The sequence below is a fragment of the Frieseomelitta varia genome, unplaced genomic scaffold, assembly GCF_011392965.1.
Source record: "Frieseomelitta varia isolate USP_RPSP 00005682 unplaced genomic scaffold, Fvar_1.2 scaffold_876, whole genome shotgun sequence".
Lineage (NCBI taxonomy): Eukaryota > Metazoa > Arthropoda > Insecta > Hymenoptera > Apidae > Frieseomelitta > Frieseomelitta varia.
Window position 1 is genome coordinate 125,684 of NW_025110674.1, and position 15,976 is coordinate 141,659.

Sequence of the window (15,976 nt, forward strand, 5' to 3'; positions counted from 1 at the left end):
GTTATTTCTTTAATATTATGCCAGGCGTGTTTCTCACGTGACGCGCTTATTACGGTGGATATTAAAAGTTAGAATCGTCGGAGTCCACGTTGGACTCCGGTGGTAGAACAGAAGCGAAACAACCAAGAATTGGCTATCCGGCTTCTGGTGTTTTAAGGATTAATATTCAGCAACGTCGTGTGCTTTCGCGATCGTAGCATGCTGCATGCTTCCCTCTAATTAACAATTGTCGCACGTACGCAAATCTTGCAATGTCCAACGGATATTACGGCACCCTTGCTGCCCTTTTTATCACGCACTAAATGTAATTGTTACGATTACGAGGATCGTTTTCATTTTCTCCTAATTAGATTCCCCTTACGCAACCGCACGATTCCCAGATCGTAGATAATGCATTTTTCCTTTTCAATTACGTCGCGCCAGTTTTCTCTGTTTTCCCTCTTCCCTCGTATTTCATTTTTCATTTATTTCTGAAGAGTGGACACGTCAAACAACTTATTAATTGTTAATTATCATCGGCGAATCAGTAAGAGTAAATTATTTGTCAGGGTAGTGTAAAAGTTAACCACTTGCGCTGGCAACTGATTGCGGACCGTAACGAGTGACCGAGCCGTGTACAATAATTCGTCGTTTTCTTTTCCGTTTGGGCTCGTCAGTATGATATCACTGGATAGAAATTATTGAGAAGTAATAAATTTATTATTACTAAAATGTTATTATACTTAAATATACTTCAAACTGAGAAAATATTGCAACTTTGGGACAAAAAATTCTCGGCGTGCGTGGCACGTCGTTCCAGCGCAAGAGGTTAAAACAAAAGTAAAAAATTAATAGTTCCTTTTTTTATTTCGAAGCGAAGTTTCTTCAAAAATTCACTCTCCTCGGGTATGTGACTCTTTCTAAGCCAAGCTGATGCCATTTTTATTTTTGTATTATCTTTTATTCGTCCAATTCTCCTTCTCAACCTTTTTATCATTCGAAACGTCTCGCATGCAGGGATTTGTCCAATTTTAAAAACTAACTCGAGATATCATCGTGGAAGCGTATTTCCCCATGTAAATATATAACTTTCTTCGGCGGGGAGTAACCTCGAGTCATGCCCGAGCAAATTTGTCAGCGGAACTCTTTTTCCTTCCGAAAAACGCTTGGTTTCCTTGGGAAAGCTTTAGACGACCGACTCTTCGTGGCCAGGTTGCACAAGCTACGAAATATATACATACATACGTACATATATATATATATATATATATATATGCATTTCCTGAATTTTTCATCGCAAGGACACCGATCGATTTTGTTCGTCGCAATGATTCGCGGTCTTGTTGTCCCGTTAACGCTGTTGTATCCGTAGTTTTTGTTTCTCTCTATTGTGTTTTTTCCTTCACTTCTTCAATGGCGTGCCAACGTGATTCAATCCTTTGCGCGTTCAAAGAACTTTACTCCCATTTATACGTATATTTACAATTGTTACCTGCATGAAGGATTGTTCGTGGAACTCGAAGAGACGCGTACGCAGAACGCGATACGAAAATGTAACGCAATTTGAAATATTCCAGCCTCTCTCGGCGCTAAGGATTTTTATGCATTTTTATATGCGTATTTCTGCAAAATTTCAAGCAGAGATACACACACACACGCACACACACACACACATACACACAGAGAAGGCATCTGATATGTAAAAATGTATCAAATATCCAGAGAGCAGTGCTCGTTGGAATTTCAGATAAAGTGAATTTCAACATTCTTGCATTAAAAACTTGCAAACGAAAAAACTGCAACGACGACGACTAAATTGAAAGAGAATAGTTTCTTCTTAATTAAATACAGTGATTGATTGGCCTTTCGTTTCAATGTGTTATTATTATTTAAACGAGTGTTAACCTGAATTGACAGGCATCTCTTTGATCCTTTTGATCGTTAGGTATCGCTCAGGTCAGAGGATTTTTATTCGCCGAAGAACCTTTGAAGGAAAGGCAATTAATAGACGTCGAGAGAACTTGCACAAAGAATTTCGCGAACACTACGAGTTGAAATTAAAAGAAATCGATCACGAATGAATTCTGTGATCAAACAGACTCGGCTTGTACAACTTGAATTGGACTCGAACTAATATAAATATCGGCCGTGTTCGTAATAAGATTCGAGGGGACCGTTTTGTGAAATTACCGCCTCTTATTAAATGCATTGCGTCGTTCCTTTCGCCGATTTCCCGCCGTAATTGTCTCTCCAAAGACCGTTTCCACCTCTTCCAGCAATCAATTCTTTTAAATAGCTTTTTCACGCCTCCGCGTATTTGATTTCTTGCCGTTGGGAAGGCCCGGAACCCGTTTCAAGAGCGAACGATGGTCAGGCAAACAACAAAGTATCTCGTTGCTAATTTGATAAATTATACGATAGGGGCTGAAATTTAACCTGGCGTGTACAGTGCAATTTTACAAACTCTTCTACTTTTAATCGTTGTATTTAACGAAAAATATATTTCATTATATTCGAATGAAAATACGAGTAATACGAATAATTCTGTTTCAATCTCGTCGAACGTCGTACAACGGAGCATGATGTCAGACCGTTGTGAAAAGTGGAAACACTTCTTGAATTTTTGTTGAAATCCGATATTTCGTCGAACGAATCGACCAATCTCTCGTTATTTTATATTTTTCTTATGACTTTTTCATACCGGCATTTGTGAGCTTGTATTTATATACAGTGGGTGTAAAAAGTATTCGTACAATGACGACTAAAATGCTGAATAATAATATTTATTGTATATATTAATGATTTATTATATATTATATATATTATATATATATTAATAATTTATTTATATATTAAACAATATTTTTTGAACAAACATGCTACATCCATTCTCCAAAGTCTGTTGAACAGCAATATCAAATAAACAAAAAAAAAGAAATATTCATATTGTTCATATAAATATCAAAAAAAACGGACAAAATGACAGAAATGAACGCGTAATAAGTATTCGTACAGTTCTATTGTCATTATCAAGTGTAACTTAAACATTTATAACAGAAACAACAAATAATTGTAAAATTAATATTTATAATTAATATTTAGTAGGGTTTCCCTTTGACTTTATTATTGCAGCTAGCCTTCTAGGTATTGAATTAACCAAATTGGATGTAATTTTATTTCCGATATTATTCCATTCGTTGATTAAAGCATTTTTTAAGTCTGTTTCAGATGAAATTGTATGTTTTCGAATTGCTCGTTCCAGATAATCATCGTGCATGTTTGTTTAAAAAATATTGGTTAATAAATATTATCATTCAGCATTTTGGTCGTGATTAATCACTGTACGAATACTTTCTACACCCACTGTACGAATGTCTCTATAAATATTCCATGTATTAAATTCCAATTCTTTCCTCTTCTGAAAAATTACACACTTTGGTGATCTTACCGAAATGTCAAGGTACAAAAAATTCGAACTGAAAGGGAACAGTCAAGAATTAAAAGAAAAAAAAAGGAAAGAGAATTCCACGTGGCAACCGCAAAGGATTGAAAACGACGAGATTTTATTTAATTCCGTATACGCACACGTGTCACCGTAGAAAATTTAACATTTTCTGATTTCAGCAAGAGTAATCGGTGTTACGTGAGTATAGCGTGCTCGCGAAGCACGTGATTTTTTTTCTTCGTTCGCGAGCGTGTTCGTGCTATTCCATCGAGACGAGTGAAACTCGTGTACGTTCTCGTGGATAACGAACGATTCAACCCCTGATTTGTAGGCTCGTTGCACGAGCAAGCTAGTAGTTTCTTGCTGTTAATGTCATGCACTTAATGCGAGGCAACGTCGTTGTGGCGGTATGCGCTTGTCGTTGATCAAGGACCGGTTAATTACGCCGTTTAATTACGCGACTACATGCTGAGAAACTTATTTCTTCCTCTCGAAACTGCAAATATCTTCTTGCATAATTTACTACGCGTCGTGGTGTTCGCGACGCCGCCGAGATCCGAAGTTTTTTGTTTTTTTTCTTTTACAAAACTAAAACTTAACATGATGGAAAGTTAGAGGTTCTTGATCTTTACGACTCGGTCCTCCGTGTTTCGAGTTTCGTTTTAACCAACTTGTGTGTCTTTAGCTCTTCTGTTTTATCTTCGTATCGTGGATATTTAGATAGATAGATACGTTGCCTTGCATCCATGTATATTGCATATATTTTTTTTCGTTGTTGCTTAGATGTGTAATATCTTATTGCTTTATCTGGTAGGATGAGAAGAAATTTACGCGTAGAAGTCTTAGACCACCTGCTTGATATTTTAATATTAAATATTTCATTATTATTGCCATTAATATTAAATATTTCATTATTATTACCATTTCTTTTTTATTATTTTTTATCTTTTTCTTCAAGAATGCTGCTGAATGATTTTTCACCAAAATGTGAAGTATCATTCTGTTTCCATTTACATTTTTTCGACCTTTGGCTTTCTCGGCTCTCTGAAAAGTTTCTGAAACGAGAGAGATACCGCGACCATCTAAGAGAAAAGGTTTTTCTCCTGAAGATCTACTTGAAATGTAAATTTCAAGAAACGCAGACGGTCTACGACTTTTACGCGCGATATGAATAAACATCGTATCAGTAATAAACGAAAGAGAGAAAAATCGCAAATTGCAATTTTCGTCGAATAATTTTCATTCGACCTTTTGTCGAATTTTATCAAGTCCCGTCAGATTTCTATCGAAGTAACTCTCGCCGTTAATTGATATTTCACGCGGCGTTCGTGATAACTTGTCTCGAAATTTCAATACGTTTGGAAAGACACAGATATCTTCACAAATATCTTTCGATTATTATGTAAAATTCCATGTATTTATGTATTTGAAATATGGATTCGCCGAGAGCGAATTCGTCACGTGTGCGTAGATCGTTGAAATCGTTTTTCACTACGTCTGTTTATTCCGCTTCTTATACGTGAAACGCGTCTTCTCCAGACGACACCTGTCGATCCGACGAGTTCACGTGCGCAAACAAGCACTGCATCCAGAAATCGTGGGTGTGCGACAGCGACGATGACTGCGGGGACGGCAGCGACGAGAAAGATTGCAAACCGGTCACCTGTGGCCCGTCGGAGTTCGCCTGTTCAAAGAATTATTGCATAACGTCACGATGGAGATGCGACGGTGACTTCGATTGTCCAGACAGAGCCGATGAAATCGGATGCACGGTAAAAAGAAAGACCATCGATTTCGAAAACGTTTCATTTTCCAGCATCAGTAACACACAGTAACTTTCTATTCCCTCCAATCCGATCGATTTGACAAATTTCTTAATGATTCGAAAAGCAACACACAAGTAGAAAGAAATTAATGTAATTTTATCAACATTCCAATCTTCGACATTTTGAATGGAAAAAATTCATCCGACTCGACGACTCTCGTTCTTTTTCTCTTTTCAGTTTACGTATATGTAGTTCCGTCTTTTCGTAAAAGTCAATTTAATGATAGTAAATAGTGAAAGTGGTGAAACTGATTAACATTTACTCGAGTTACTTTTTTCAATTCGATCGAGCCAATGCACTACAGTCTGACACTAGAACTATCAGAGTGGTCAAAATGAACAATTTATAATTTTCCATGGAAATTTTATCCATTTGTAACAGCGTATTTTTAGATACTCGAGTGATCAAAATGACCAATTTATAATTGGTTAAAATGACCAATTTCCATGGAAATTTTATCCATTTGTAACAGCGTATTTTTAGATACTCAAGTGATCTTTGATAAAACATATTAACAGAAGTTTGTGTTATTTATCGTATTATTAATCTCTAGTTGTATCTTGCACTTTAATTTCTTTGTCACAAATATTATGCGTTAACGTAAGAACCTTCTTTTTTATCTTGTGTTTCTTGTCGAATGTTTCGTTGTAATACGAATGATCATTCGGTCGAGGTATCATCGAAATGGGAAAATCATTCGTGTCATTCACACGTCTCGTGTGTTTCAATAGTGAACGTACACATTGATCATTTTCTCGGCGATCTGTATCTTCGAAATTAACATACCTTCAGCCAATTTCCTACGTACGTATCACGATGTCAGAGAAATAGACGAGAGAAAAATCGAGACCTGCTCCCGGAAGGAGAACGTGAAAGACTCGAGACGAAATCTCTTTTTAGTATTTGAACGGCGAACGACCGAGCCATTGCAACAAGGACGAGGACTTCGACTGCGACGATGATTTCACGTGCATACACAAAAGTTGGGTGTGCGACGGTGAGAAAGATTGTCCGAACGGGGCCGACGAGTTGCCAAAACAGTGTCACAACGTAACGTGCAGACCGGATCAGTTCCAATGCGAGGATCGTCGTAATTGTATATCAGGTAAGCATAGTTACAAGAGAATTCAACAAGTTACCTTTTCTGTAACACCCGACAGAGATACACGCTACTTTTCACAATTGCATAACGCGCGACGTAACGTAAATACCCTAATTCGGAGTAGAAAGTTTATAAAAAAAAAAAAAAAAGAAAAGGAAACCCTTTCCTCGTAGTTGCGCTGAAACGTTTTAATACGTCGGCAAAGGGTACGTGTAATACACGTTTTCGTCAGTAATTTTGATAAACGAGACGCGCAGTATACCCTGGTGGAATATAACCGATGATTAATATCACGTAATCAAGTCACGTGTGCCCGGTCACCCTAATTTCCAAGAGAGAATTTCGAAAGTCTCCTTTTCCCTAGATATTCACGTTTTGATTATTAATTTTTAGTAGTAAATTTCATTTTATCCACCGATTGACACAGGATCGCAAAATTAACGGAAATGAACTTGTCATGTTTCTTCTCTGTATGTACGATATATATATATATATATATATATATATATATATATATATATATAAGAAATATATTATGATATTATATATACTATAATATTATATAGGATAACATATAAAAATATTAATAAAACAATTTTTATTGTTTCTTCTCTGTATGTACGATATATATATATAAGAAAAGAAATATACTATAACATTATATGTATCATTGTAGTATTATATATACTATAATATTATATAGTATAACATATAAAAATATTAATAAAGCAATATTTATTGTTACGTTGTACTTGAAAGAATATTCTACATTCTGAAAATGCTGTATAATATTATATAGTATAATACATTCTACATTTTATATATATTACAATCGAAAGAGTCTCTTTTCCCTAAATATTCACGTTTTGATCATTAATTTTTAGTAATAAATTTCGTTTTATCCACCGACTGACACAGGATCGCAAAATTAACAGAAATTAGCTTGTCATGTTTCTTCCCTGTATGTACGATACATATATAAGAAAAGAAATATCATGTAGTATTATATATACTATAATATTATATAGTATAACATATAGAAATATTAATAAAACAATATTTATTGTTACGTTGTACTTGAAAGAATATTCTACATTCTGAAAATGCTGTATAATATTATATAGTATAATACATTCTACATTTTATATATATTACAAACTCGAAAGAGTCTCTTTTCCCTAAATATTCAGAATCATTAATTTTTAGTAGTAAATTTCGTTTTATCCACCGACTGACACAGGATCGCAAAATTAACAGAAATAAGCTTGTCGTGTTTCTTCTCTGTATTGCGTTTCACGCACTGTGACGTTACGTTAAGTAAATATTTTTTCCAGGCCACTTATACTGCAACGGTAAACCAGAATGCGCGGACTGCAGCGACGAGAAGAATTGCACCAGCAAAACCACCGTTTGCGATCCGTCGACACAATTCGAATGTAGCGAGGGCTCGTGTATCCCTCTTTCCAGCGTGTGCAACAAAAACCGTGATTGCATCGGCTGGGAGGACGAGAACGAAGATCTTTGTGGCGTGAACGAGTGTTTGAAGAACAACGGCGGGTGTTCGCAAATTTGCATCGATCTGCCAATCGGCTTCCGGTGTGATTGCAGCGCGGGATACAGGCTGATTGACAATAGAACCTGCGACGGTAAGGCACGAGATATTCAACGATAATGTATATATCGATGCCAATGTTGAAATCGCTACTGCTGAAATATTAATCATTTTTCATTGTTTATATTATATTAATTCGTTCGCGTGTTTGAATTCATTAAAATGCATGTTGACGGTGCAGCTGCGGCGGCGCGGTGTTTGGAAAACGCGACAATGACGGAGCGAACGGTTTCCAGCAATAATGTATGAATAACAGTATAAGAGTATGCATAAGGATATTGTTGCATGTAGCAGTTTGTTATAATATAATATTCATTTATTCATAAGCAGAGATTTTAACATCGCGAGAGTATAAGCGAGTAATGTGTTTTGGACATTTTCTGTTATTTTTGTTATACGGTACATTTGCATCTTTAAGTTTCCCAGAAAATGCACAAATATCTGCAGATTAATTGTAAAGTGATTAATTTGCGACTTAAGTGGCGTACAAATAATTATGGCTCGATGCAGAATGTGTTCACGAAATAAAGATAACTCGATTAATGCACAGATGAGTCTTCAACGCAATTACAAGGTTCTCTAGGGAAAAGCTCGCACTTCACCTTTTCTTTCTCGTCACACGTGCGAGTGCTTCCTCGCTCGCCTGAATGTGAGCATTTTTCCACTTTTCTTCACAAGCCTCTTTCTATTACATCTCACGAAACTCCATGAGAAAGTAACGAGTACGCTCTTATGATGTTTCAGTGGGACACTCCTTCTTTCTCCCTTGCAAATTCTTTGTAACGAAGAGTAAAAATAATGAAATTTTCGTGACCAGAGAGAGAAAGAGAGAGACCGTGTTTAAAAGATATTTACATTTCTCGTTTCAGATATAGACGAATGCTTGGAACCGGGCAGCTGTTCCCAGTTCTGTTTGAACGAGAAGGGCGGTTTCAAGTGCAGCTGCGCCCCGGGTTATCTTAAAGATCCCAGGAACCATACTCGCTGCAAGGCGGCGGAAGGCCACGCCAGCCTACTTTTTACCAGAAGACACGATATAAGAAAAGTGGCGCTGGATCGTTTGGAAATGACGAATATAGTGAAAGATACGAAAATGGCCGCGGCCTTGGATTTCGTTTTTCGCACGGGCATGATCTTCTGGAGTGACAGCAGCGAAAAGAAGATCTACAAGTAAGAGCTACAACGATCGAACGTTTCTTGCAATCAGATTGCGAACATTTCGACTCATTCGGAAGCCACATGCTAAATTGAAATGCATCAGAATCCGCAATCTGCTCGTGATCTTATTTTTCTTTGTTATATATTTATACATACTATTTTATATACTATTATAATATATATTATTTTATATTATTTTATACTATTATATACTATTTTATATAATATATTATAATATATAATATTATATATATAATATAATATAATATAATATAATATAATAGTATATTATTATACTATTTTTTATACTTATATATTTGTTGTGTCATTGTTTAGAGCTCCGATAGACGAAGGCAACGAGCGTACAGTTGTGATTGACGATGGTTTGACAACGTCGGACGGACTTGCCGTTGACTGGATATATAGTCATATTTATTGGACCGATTCCAAGAAGAGTACCATAGAGTTGGCCAATTTCGAGGGTAATATGAGGAAAACGTTGATCCGAGATCGGGTGCAAGAACCTAGAGCGATAGCTCTGAACCCACTGGAGGGTTGGATGTTTTGGACCGATTGGAGCGACGAAGCCCGCATAGAAAAAGCGGGCATGGACGGATCTCATCGAACGGTAGATCTATGATGAGATTGAAGAAAGAATGAGCCTGAGTCGTTAAAATAATCTTTCATGAATCTTTTTAGGAGGCCGACTTTCCTTTCAACCTGTTGAAATCTTATGGCTATAAGCATTTTTTGCTTTCGTGAATATATGATTTTAAATGTATACATTTCACCTCTAATCCCTAATCTTTTATTTAGAGTCAATAGAACGATAAATTAAAAAAAAAAAATGATAATGACAAATAAAACGACATAAAGTAACTTCCTACCGAGGAAATTCATTTTTTCTTCAATTCTTTTGATATAAAAGTCAATTTAGATATTTCCAGGATTAATGTAACAATCAAGTTTCTAATATGTCGGGTTTATTGTTTGCAGGTAATAGTCGATCATGACGTACAGTGGCCAAATGGACTGACTCTGGACTTGATCGGCAAGAAAATATACTGGGTAGATGCGAAGCTGAATATAATTGGATCGTGTAACTACGATGGTTCAGGTATACGAACGGTTCTGTATTCTCCGGAAGTATTGAGGCATCCCTTCAGTATTACGACGTTTGAGGACTACGTATATTGGACCGACTGGGATAAAGAGGCGATATTTAAAGCAAATAAATTCACTGGCAAATCTGTCGAAGCTGTAACGTCGCTTCGAACTCTGAAATATCCAATGGTCGTTCATGTTTATCATCCGTACAGACAGCCAGACGGAATGAATCAGTGTCAGGCTGTGAATGGCCATTGCAGTCACTTGTGTTTACCAGCACCAAGAATTAATTCGAAATCACCTCTTCTTAGTTGTGCTTGTCCAGATGGCCTAAGATTGTTACCTGACGGTTTAATGTGTGTGGAGAAAGGTAAGCGATACCGACGATGTCGATTATTTTTCTCATATATTTATTACATGCATTGGTTTTTTAACATGCATGTATTGATTGAAGTCGAAAGAATGAAGTCGAGTTCAACGAGTCGAAGAATTAGAGTATTGCATGCTATCTTGTAATAGGAATAATGCTTACGATTTAAGTACAAGCAAAAGCTTTTAGTAAAGCATGTTAAAAGTTTTTTTTTTTATTGTTGTATCGTTATCGAGATGCATTAATCAATTCATTTGTTTCGTAATAAATTATACAATTATCATGCTCATGTACATTTATTATTTTATTACTTATTATAATTATTTTGCGTCGATGTTGCATGAATATGGGATGATATCCAGTAAGTACAACTGTAGCACCCACAACGCAAGAAATTAGCAAACCATTCAAGAGACTTGAACCCTTCGACGTGACTACGACTACTCGTAAGTATATTTGCACGAATTCCATATCGTTCGGTTATATATTTTCATAATCAATTGATCCAAAACATTTGGGTTTGGCTTATAATTTGTACAGTTTTGTATTAACAACAATGTACATACTGTTACATGAGAGGCATGCTAGTTTTATAAATGGTTAAAAATGGTTTTATATTATAAAATGCTTTTGATGATCGTAGCTCTTTAATTAGTCAGTTTTATTTCTAGCTTGATTCGTGTTTTTATTTCTTTCATCTCAATTTGTTTTAGATCCAACACATTCGGCAGATGGAGATGGAAAAGATGATCTGACATCTGAATCCACAGATCCTGGTTTAGTCGCTGGTATAGTGATAGGCGTGGCGTCCTTAGGGCTGTTACTCCTTGCATTAGTGGCAGTATTATGCTACAGGCATTATCTTCATCGTAATGTAACGAGTATGAACTTTGATAATCCTGTGTATAGGAAAACCACAGAAGATCAATTTAGTCTTGAAAAGAATAGGTTTCCACTCCCTACTGCTACGGTTGGAGAAGAGGTAATTACTGTGTGTGATGTATCATTTCGTTAAGCAAGAATTGCGTATGTTGTTTACATACTTTTTCTTCATTTATTCATTCAATTTCGATATAAATGTATTTTGTATAATTTTTTTGTTTAATTTCAATAGGCTCAGGAACCTTTAACGAGTCCTGGAACTAATGATTACGTTTAAGAATGAGTCTGTCAATGAAACGGGCTTAGCAGGCTATTGAAATATAATGTCGACCAAGTAACACAAAAATCATGTATAAAAAAAAAAAGAAAAAAGAGCGATGAAGCGCATGTCGAGCGAGCCTGTCCAATAATACGCCTGCATTTGCCCACCTGCCTGCCAACTCAACTGTGATTATGTTTATTTTTTTGTACTGTTTCTATTTCTTTACAAATTTGTGCATCTTGTCATTCAACTACTATTACACGTATGTGCAACATTTAGATTTGCTCCGAGGCATAAAGGGAGAAATATTTAGGTGAACTATAATTATTGCCAAATAAGCGTTTAAGCGTCAGTTTTCGGGTAGTTTGATAAGATACAATAAAAATCCTATTTTATAATGGTTTCCCTTTTGTTTACACGCGGTAATCTGTAACATAGTGCTATTTATCAATCTATGTGGGGTCTTGATGCAACTATGTTTAAATTTATATAAATATATATATATATAGAGAGAATATTTTTATCTACATGTAAGATTTTTAACTTGTTATTGTTTCACTATTTATTCTTTAAGGATATATTTTGTCGCGTATAACTTTTAGTTAGATATATTGTTGCATTACTAGAATCTCATGTATATAATACACGAATATGCGAAGTACATAATAGAAATAATTTTATGAATCATTAGTAACCATATTGAATTGCCAGAAACCCTTTACGATCAGTTGCAAATTCATTACATTATTTATAATACCGTTTTGTTTTTTTTAATATATATATCGTACAATATTTTATAGTGCCAAAAGAAAGTGTTTAAAAATTATCGTGTTCACTAATATTTATAGTAATCAAAAACATTTTCCTAAACAATCGAAAATTCTTCTTTGATATATTATAAATTTAGGAATAGCAATACTTGTATTTAATCCCAGTAATAGCTCAAATGATGGCGTTTAAGTATATGAATGTGTAAGTTGTTCTTTTGTATGTGAACACACATTTCTCCTTTTATGTCATTTATGCGATATATAGAAGCAATATTTCCAGAGCACGTTCATAGAATTTTCTTTAACAGCTGCCTGTGTTTGTATAAGTAGCTCATATCATAGTAAAACACTTTTCACTTTTATGTTATAATTATAATGAAATAGATTGAAAACCAATTAGATGTAATACGATCAGCTCAATGACACTAAGTGTGACTGTGTGTCTGTTAAAAGTACTGTTGTTTAGGTATTTCAACCTACTAAAAAAGATCAGTGTATATGTATAGAACTATCGCCTCGGGTTTAAGAATTTTACTTATTACATATACTTTATGATTATTGTATTAAATAATTAAATGTGAGACAGACGTTCTTCTAGGTAAGATTATTAAGAAGTATAATAATATTAGAGCGAACTAACAGTTGTGTATATTAAAAAGTAGCAATATCTTCATTACATATTAAAATTTTTTATTTTTAAATGATAAAAATAAATACAATAAATATTTTCATCTAACAATTTGTTACTGTAATTCAAAAGATATTCTCTTCAAATTATTTTTTTACATGTAGAAATACTCTGTTGCAAATTATGCGTTTTTCGACAGATTTTATATTGCTAATTTATCGAATGAAATAGGAATTTGCTACTTTTTAATAGAGCACATATTCTTATCTACGAGTGAAAGAAAGCAAAGTCCAAAATTAAAATATAGAGGCTCGACGGTGATTTTAATCAAAAGATAGCAAGAGTGTGGTGAGTATCAGTTGCAATTAATTGTGTGAGTCACAAGGCATAATTTAGCCAATCTATTCGCCAAAATCGTGTCAAACATTATTTCTATGCAATATATATTATCACTACACACGCATAATATAAATATATATTATATATATAATTTATTATAATGATTATTGTATAAATAAATATATAAAATAAATTATACTACCGTTATTATTACCATACCTAAAGTAACTAAAATGTATGTAATTTGTAAGGATGTAAAATATAAAGTAGAAAATGATTTCTCTCTTATAAATTGTTACATCAAGTATAATATAAAGGCAAGATACATATAAGAGTTATATTTTCTTTAATAAGTACTTTATATTGTATGAATAATTCGTCGCTAATTCTAAAATGAACGATTAAAATTTTAAAATTGCCGCCAAATGGTCGATGAAATAACGTTCGATGTATCGAAAGTATCGATAATGGAGTAGTACAATAGTTGCAACTATCATATATCGTAAAATTTGAAACTCGTTTAACCGTTCAAGTAGTACGTATTGTCATGGATAGTGCAACTAATTATCCATCTTGTATAAAAATTGTAAGTACATTATAAATGATTTGGAATTAGAGTGACATATTAACAGAATCAGATATGAGTAAGATTGTTTTTGTTTTAGCCATCAACAAGTTCAAAACAAAATGTGATAAATACATATGGACAAAAATTAAATTTAAAAGAAACTTTAGTTCTTAATAATGATTTAATATTATTAGCGAATCAAATACTTGGTGAAGGAAAATGGAGTCACACTATTACTAATCAGACAATAGGTGTGTCTCTTGTGGATTTTATTAATTACATATTTGTTTGTTGTATTAATATTTTTATGATGACGCTTTACTACACAAATATATGTTTTAGATTTTGTTGAATCTTTTATGGGTAAATATGTTTGTGGATGTGTGACATTTGTGAAGATTCAATTACAGGATGGAACATTTCACGAAGACATGGGATATTGTTATACAGAGGAAGCTATGAAAGGTTTATCGATACATTGTGCAAGGATTGTATGTGTAATGTTTGAATATCTGATCTTCATGTATATTACACAAGTATTTTTGTTTTTATTATTTTATTCAGGGTTCTCTTACAGATGCTTTTAAAAAAGTATTATCATGTTTTGGTAAAGTAATAAACACTGAGATACAAGTGTTATCAAAAAAGTTACCAAACTCATGTATACCTAACACTCAAAAAGAAGATTTGCAATATTCTTCATTTACTACACTAGAACCGTGTGCCCAATCAACTCCACTTTTATCTAACAAAAATGATGAAGAAAAGCAAAAGACAGGTTCATACGATTTTAAGATCTTCATGAATTCAATATTTGAATATATTGAAATATTTGATCACGTTATATAATTTTTAGACAATCTATTGAAACAGAAAATCCCAAGTACAACAAAGGAGGAAATATTTCTACAACCTAGATCAAACAGTCCTGTTGCACAAATACCACTTAAAACTTCAAATGATGTGAAAAGTCACTTTCAACCAAATGTTGTGAGTCACCATAAAGAACAAAATATTGTTCAAATAGAACAAGATTCAAAATCAGGTAAATTAATCAAAGATTTATTTATTTAAGAACTAATGTTATATGAAATATAAATAATTTTTAGTGTCTGAAGAAGAACTTTTACGAATTGAACGGAAACGAAAACAAATGGAGAAACAAGCAGAATATAAAAGACTAATGAAGGAAAGAGAACAGCAGAAGGCTAACGAAAATAAAAAGATCAATCCAAAATACTGATCAATGAAGTTAAAAAATAATATAATATTAAAAAACTATCTGTCAATGTTTAGATGTAATGGTGGCGCCATCTATTGATAACTCGATGGTATTAAAAACAGAATTTTCTACTTTTAGTACCACCGAGTTACCAATGGGTGGCGCCACCATTACCTCTAAACACTGACAGGTGACAGTTTTTCCACAAATTACGAGAAGAAATTAATTAAAAGGAATCGTTTGTGAATTATTATCGTTGCGTCTTCGATTTTAGACACCCTAAACTGCAGTTTTATGTTTTGTTTAAGTATAGTTTACGTATATAAAGAATGTTTCAATTTCGTTTACGTTAGTAGTACTGCCAGTAATGTGCGCATAATTTCTCGGAAACTATAGTGAACATTGGATTCACATTTATTTGCGAACGTAACTGATAGCATTATCTTTGAAATATGTGATCGTAGAGTGCAAATTTGTATCGTGAAAAATTAAAATTATTTATTTTCCTCATATCGTTATAGAGCGTTTAGTTCCACCGGTCTGCCACAACGCGGCGCTAGTGTTTCTTACCCCGTAAAACAGAGAAATTTTCATTTGCAAAAAAACCTAATTTAGCGACATGAATTGTGGATTTTTGTGATTGTATTATCCTAATTAGACCCTCAGTTTTCTTTTCATACGACATTTGACCCGTAAAATGCAGAAA

The 15,976-nt window shown here is 34.0% G+C and overlaps 2 protein-coding genes across 2 annotated transcripts; both read left to right on the forward strand.

Moving 5' to 3' along the window:
- Positions 1-4,947: 4,947 nt before the first annotated feature.
- Positions 4,948-13,676, forward strand: LOC122536901 (very low-density lipoprotein receptor-like; the record flags this gene model as incomplete). The annotated part of the gene is made up of 9 exons (XM_043669678.1): positions 4,948-5,196; positions 6,151-6,355; positions 7,687-7,998; positions 8,834-9,134; positions 9,459-9,750; positions 10,119-10,599; positions 10,962-11,045; positions 11,313-11,581; positions 11,714-13,676. Coding segments are annotated over 9 exons (2,238 nt in total), but the record flags the coding sequence as incomplete, so codon positions are not given.
- A 228-nt stretch (positions 13,677-13,904) lies between these two features.
- Positions 13,905-15,888, forward strand: LOC122536899 (DNA repair protein RAD52 homolog). The gene is made up of 6 exons (XM_043669677.1): positions 13,905-14,066; positions 14,146-14,299; positions 14,391-14,539; positions 14,613-14,826; positions 14,905-15,093; positions 15,158-15,888. The coding sequence occupies exons 1-6, from the start codon at positions 14,028-14,030 to the stop codon at positions 15,289-15,291; spliced, it is 879 nt and encodes a 292-aa protein (XP_043525612.1). The 5' UTR covers positions 13,905-14,027; the 3' UTR covers positions 15,292-15,888.
- The last annotated feature ends 88 nt before the right edge of the window (positions 15,889-15,976 follow it).

Coding starts and splice junctions, on each gene's coding strand:
- LOC122536899 (XM_043669677.1), top strand. CDS start 14,028: ATGGATAGTGCAACTAATTATCCATCTTGTATAAAAATT. Junction 14,067..14,145: donor ATCCATCTTGTATAAAAATT/GTAAGTACATTA, acceptor TTTTTGTTTTAG/CCATCAACAAGTTCAAAACA. Junction 14,827..14,904: donor TGAAGAAAAGCAAAAGACAG/GTTCATACGATT, acceptor TATAATTTTTAG/ACAATCTATTGAAACAGAAA.